General features: G+C 36.0%; 1 protein-coding gene across 1 annotated transcript; it reads right to left on the bottom strand.

Moving 5' to 3' along the window:
* Window positions 1-353: 353 nt before the first annotated feature.
* On the bottom strand, window positions 354-4,010 carry LOC108710891 (proteinase-activated receptor 3). Its single transcript, XM_018252091.2, has 2 exons — window positions 3,840-4,010; window positions 354-2,287 (listed from the first exon to the last, which is right to left on the bottom strand). The coding sequence occupies exons 1-2, from the start codon at window positions 3,946-3,948 to the stop codon at window positions 1,248-1,250; spliced, it is 1,149 nt and encodes a 382-aa protein (XP_018107580.1). The 5' UTR covers window positions 3,949-4,010; the 3' UTR covers window positions 354-1,247.
* Between the last annotated feature and the right edge of the window lie 1,058 nt (window positions 4,011-5,068).

The raw sequence follows: 5,068 nt of genomic DNA, 5'->3' as shown, positions 1-5,068 counted from the left end.
GGCAGAATTTGGAAACTGTCTGTTTAAAAGGTAGATTCACAGAAGTGGCTTTTCTGTCCCTTTAACACCTTACAATCAAGAGCAGCATTGTATTTGGGTTGAGAACTACCCCAGGCTCCTGTTGCCGATCAATGCATGCGCAGTACAGTCTGCACATGCAACGGCCATAGGGGGTGCACTTTGCCGCAAATGACGGACGGTTGACAGGGGGGATTATTTATTTTTTTTGTTTTGTACTAATAAGTGGTTACAGATAACCCTCAAAACAGTGAAGGATATTTCCGGGAACACGCAGCAATAAAAAAAAATCCTATTCAATAAGTGAAGGAATACTAATAACAGAAACCAAGTACTTTCATTGTGCAATACCAATTTTATTGGACTTTAATAACTTTTTATATTTAAAAGCAATTAAGAAAATAAAAAGTGTCTGACTAGTTTGCTTACTGTATAATAATTACCCATAAAACCATAAATTCATCCAGTATCACTTTACAATTAACTTTACAATCAACACAGCAATACACACTGCAGCTTTGTTGGTGCTGCACATCATCTGAGCGGCAATATTTTATAAGGATAAGACTAATGATTTGTCATTTTTTACAAGACGGTTAACGTGCTGAAAAGCGATTAAAGGAACGTTGCCCTCATTAGTTGTACGATTACATAAAATATTTGGGCTGAAAAATTGTCCATCAAGTCCAACCCCTCCAAATGACTTCCATTAATGGGGTAAAGGGTTTGCCATGTTGCTATTTGCTGAAGGAAATGCTCATCACCAGCTGCCCGATCTGTACTTACCCTTGCGAAATTGCACAATACATAATGATAGAGTGCAACATCTTGGGGCCACTATGCTTAGCAATACCTCATAACTTATGTTCAGTAATTTTTCAAAATATATGCAACATTTCTTTTAAAAACATTCTTATTTACATACAGTAACCATGTCTTACATGTATTTTAACTTGTCAAAATAAGTTATGTGAACTTGCTTATTTTCATACATTAGCCCCACTATTTTACTGCATGTCAGGAATCAAACTATATAACATATAATAGATTAGAGTTTAAAGAGTTTATAATAGATAGAGTTTTATATTAGTCACTTGTTTCCACCCCTCCTTAAAAACATGACACGATGCTTCATGATTTGATATAATTATCTGGTAATAATTCATTTGTAATCCAGAAGTTCTTGTTAATTAGTCAGTATTATCAGATGTGAGTTCATGTCGTGCTTGCTAAGAATCCGTTCTTACTGACTGCTTGTTATCTGAAGATGAGTACAGTTTAGAACTTTTGGTACTTGCTAGTAAGCTGTTGTTTTTTTCTTTGCTACCACAAAACGTGGCCTTCGCCAGAGTCTGGAAGTCTTCTGACATATAATAGTAAAGGACAGGATCAGTACAGCTGTTCATAGAGGTTAAGGACAATGCAATCACATACCAAAAGTAGAGTTGGTTGTGACATTCCCATTGGTTCTCCTGGTAATGAAGTAAAAGCAAAATGTTGCTCGGAGTGAAGAAGAGGATGAATGTAATAAGTACCAAGATGATTATTTTTATCACATGTCTATGAGATCCTCTGCTCTTTATTAACACTACAAGAATTGACATGTAACAGAACAAGATTACAGCCAATGGGAGGGCAAATCCTATAGAGAAAAGTCCAAGGAAATAAATTCTGTACCAGTCGTAGCCAGTGCAGAGGGGATAGACATCATTGCATGTGGTGATATTTGGTATTCGAAATGTTTTAGTCTGTGGGACAATGAGAAATGCAGACATTCCTGCTGCTACCACAAGCCAAATTACAACAGCAGCACCAACTGAAGATCCCCATCCTCTTAAGCATTTTTTTGAAAATGGATGGACCAGAGCGATGTAGCGGTCAATGCTAATGGCCATAAGGAATAATGCAGAGCAATACATGTTTCCATAGAAGATTGCTGTGACAACCCCACAGGGGATATCCCCAAAAATCCAGTTGTTTCCAAGATAGTAATATATTATTTTAAAAGGTAGGGCTAACATAAACAGCAAGTCAGCAGCAGCCAGGTTAATTAGTAGAAGTGTAGATGGCATCTTCTTGGACTTGAATCCGAGGACCCAGAGGGCTATGAGATTTGCTGGAAGTCCCAAGACCAACACCAAGGTGTATACAGCTGGAATAATGATAGTTGTAACAGAAGATTGCAAATGATGCTTAATATCATTGTCAAGTATTGATGAGTTACAATTATCAGGTTTATAGAACCTTCCCTTTTGTGGAACAATTTCACCTAGAAAGGAGGAAAAGGAAGAATCATTGGTAAAATGGTATATCTTGCAGCTAAAGGACCTCTACATAATATTTTGGCATGTAAAATAGACCGTGACATTTCAACTTGTTTTCATTATTTCTTTTGTTTGATGAATAGACTTCCTCTTTACAGCCTGCAGCTACAAACAACGTAAACCATAAACAGTTTGACAGTGAAGCTTCGGTTTTGTTAGAAACCTTATATTGTAACCAACCAGATAGCAGTTTAAACTCCAAATTTAAGGGGGTTATTTATCAAAGGTCCAGTATGTGAGGTATTTTATACCTCAAATAAATTCACAACTTGAATGTTTTCTTAATTATGAAAGAACGCTAATGGAAAAAAATGAATCAGAGAATTCAGAGTGAAAAACCCAAATACGTAGAGTTTTTGCCAAAAAAAACCCCCTCAAATTGCTCAAATTAATTGGGTTTTTGAGTGAAACCCACTGAAAAAAACACGAACATCAAGTGGGTTATAAACATCTTCGAATGGTTCAAGGGACCTCTGCCATTGACTTCTATCTCAACAGGTTTAACAGTTTACCCTTTAACAGTTCATAATATTAAGAAAATTACTATTCTTAATCCTTCTCCATTGCTTTCAAGCACATGCAATATGATGCCACAAAAATGAAATGAAAATACCAAGATATTAACATGTAATCCTATTATCAACAAGCTGTTCCTACTCCAGTCCGTACTCAATAAGTCAACAAGGTTCATGTTTATAATTAAACTACTACTAGTTTTGCAACCCTCTTGACTATTGCAATGACCATTTTCTTCATAGTTGTGATTGTAACCTGTAAAGCTGAATCCCCCTAGTTTTAAAAGATCTACAGAACTACTGTGTATAATATACCAGTGACCTTCTGTAACTTCAGGCGCACTTTACAACTGATCTTTTATATTTTTTAGGTTTATTTTTTACACTTTTTAACTCTGGCCAATACGTGGCATAACGAATTAACCACATAGCCTCTTGATAAAATCTATTTTGAAAGGCACACAATAATAAATAAATAAATATACAATACTAATAGCACCAACAATGAAGTAGATTCTGCATTGGGCTAAATTAACATAACTTACAGTAGTCTGGAGTTTACCTAGTTGTGTGGTCCCAACTAGGCATTGAATTGAAGTAATCAAGAAGCAAGTATGATTTTCTTTTTTTTTTTTGGTGCTCTCCAAATTTCAGTTCATTCCAGTTTAAAGAAATATAAGTACAAAGGATAGTTAAAAAACACTTAAGCCAAGAAAAGACCTTTTTAAATCTCTACTGTTAAACCATATACTGATTTCTACTCCAACTGTGAGGGTAGCATATTATAATGTCATGCTACTAAAAGAGAAAGAATAAGCCCTGAAAGAGAAAGAATTAGCCCTGAAACTCATATAGATTATATATAACCACCAACAACCTTTTACAACCAAAAAGAGATTCCCTAACTCCAAATCAAAATAAAAATATACAAAACGTGAAATAAAAGAAAGTAATATGTATCCTAAAATGTAAGAATCCTTACTTGGTTCCTTGACATTAGAACAGGCAGCTCTTGTAGCACTGAAGAGAGAAATTGTCAGTAAAATAATGCATAGAATCCAATAAGCCGTTCTGGATCGTTTCAGCTCCATGATTCAGCAGCTGAGTTTTGGTCGGTAGATCGCTCTTCTTAAACCTCTGTGCTGACCTGCACCACATGATGTGGTTTCCTGTTTTTAATTCTGACTAATGTAGTGTAATACTTACGTACATGTGTACATCGTCGGCGTAATTGTTCTGAGATTTGGGTCAGACACCACTTGGGAATTATTTACTTGTACAAATGGTTTGCCCCTATTTTTACCATTGTGTTTTGACCACATCAATAAATAGTTGGTGGTGTTTCAATGAGCTCTTGTGCCTCTCAGGCATGCAGATTATTTTTATTTTCAATATTTTTTTTAATTACATGGTACTTTTATGTTGGCAAGTTTGAACTGGTAAATAATATCGTTCTTATGAAATGGACTGTTTAATGTAATATATTCCTATGTTTTAAAAAAAAAACCTTGTATTATTTAGTGGCTTCTTCAGTTCCAGTGGCTAGAAATTCTTTTAAGTCATCCATTATAATGCACCAGCCCAAAGGTTCAACAGTAATAATCCAGGCCTTCAAAATTGCAGACAGAAGCTCACCAGCTTGGATCTTGTTACCATCTTGTGAATATCAGTAACACTGTACACACTTAGGGCCTATTTATCATGCTGTGAAAAACATTGGAGTCAAACATCACTGGTGATATTGCCCATAGCAACCAATCAGCAATTACATTTCATTAGTCACCTATTAGTTAGAAAACAAAAGGTTTGCTATGGGCAACATCACAGGTGATGTTTGTCTCCAAGGTGTTACACAGCATGATAAACAGGCTCCTACATTTCCTATGGGCAGCTGTTGAGAAGCTAAGCTTAGGGGTAGTCAGAAATTATCAAGAAGATAGTTGGGTTAATCTTTTACACAGATGCTACAAGGCATGTTTCTATGTTGTCCGGTAATGTAAAAGTGAATTTATTAACTAAATGCCCTTTTGTCGTGAATGTTTATTTATATGCGATATTGTTAGTTGGTGCCTAATAGGGATGCACCGCATTCTGGATTCGGCCAGGATTCAGCCTTTTTCAGCAGGATTTGGATTCGGCCGAATCCTTCTGCCCGGCTGAACCGAATCTGAACGTTGATTTGCATATGCAATTTAGGGGCGGGAGGGAAAT

The sequence above is a fragment of the Xenopus laevis genome, chromosome 3L, assembly GCF_017654675.1.
Source record: "Xenopus laevis strain J_2021 chromosome 3L, Xenopus_laevis_v10.1, whole genome shotgun sequence".
In the NCBI taxonomy this organism is placed as follows: Eukaryota; Metazoa; Chordata; class Amphibia; order Anura; family Pipidae; genus Xenopus; species Xenopus laevis.
The sequence above is the reverse complement of the archived record's forward strand: the minus strand, read 5'-3'. Positions and strand labels throughout refer to the sequence as shown.

Coding starts and splice junctions, on each gene's coding strand:
- LOC108710891 (XM_018252091.2), bottom strand. CDS start 3,948: ATGGAGCTGAAACGATCCAGAACGGCTTATTGGATTCTATGCATTATT. Junction 2,288..3,839: donor TTCTAATGTCAAGGAACCAA/GTAAGGATTCTT, acceptor CCTCCTTTCTAG/GTGAAATTGTTCCACAAAAG.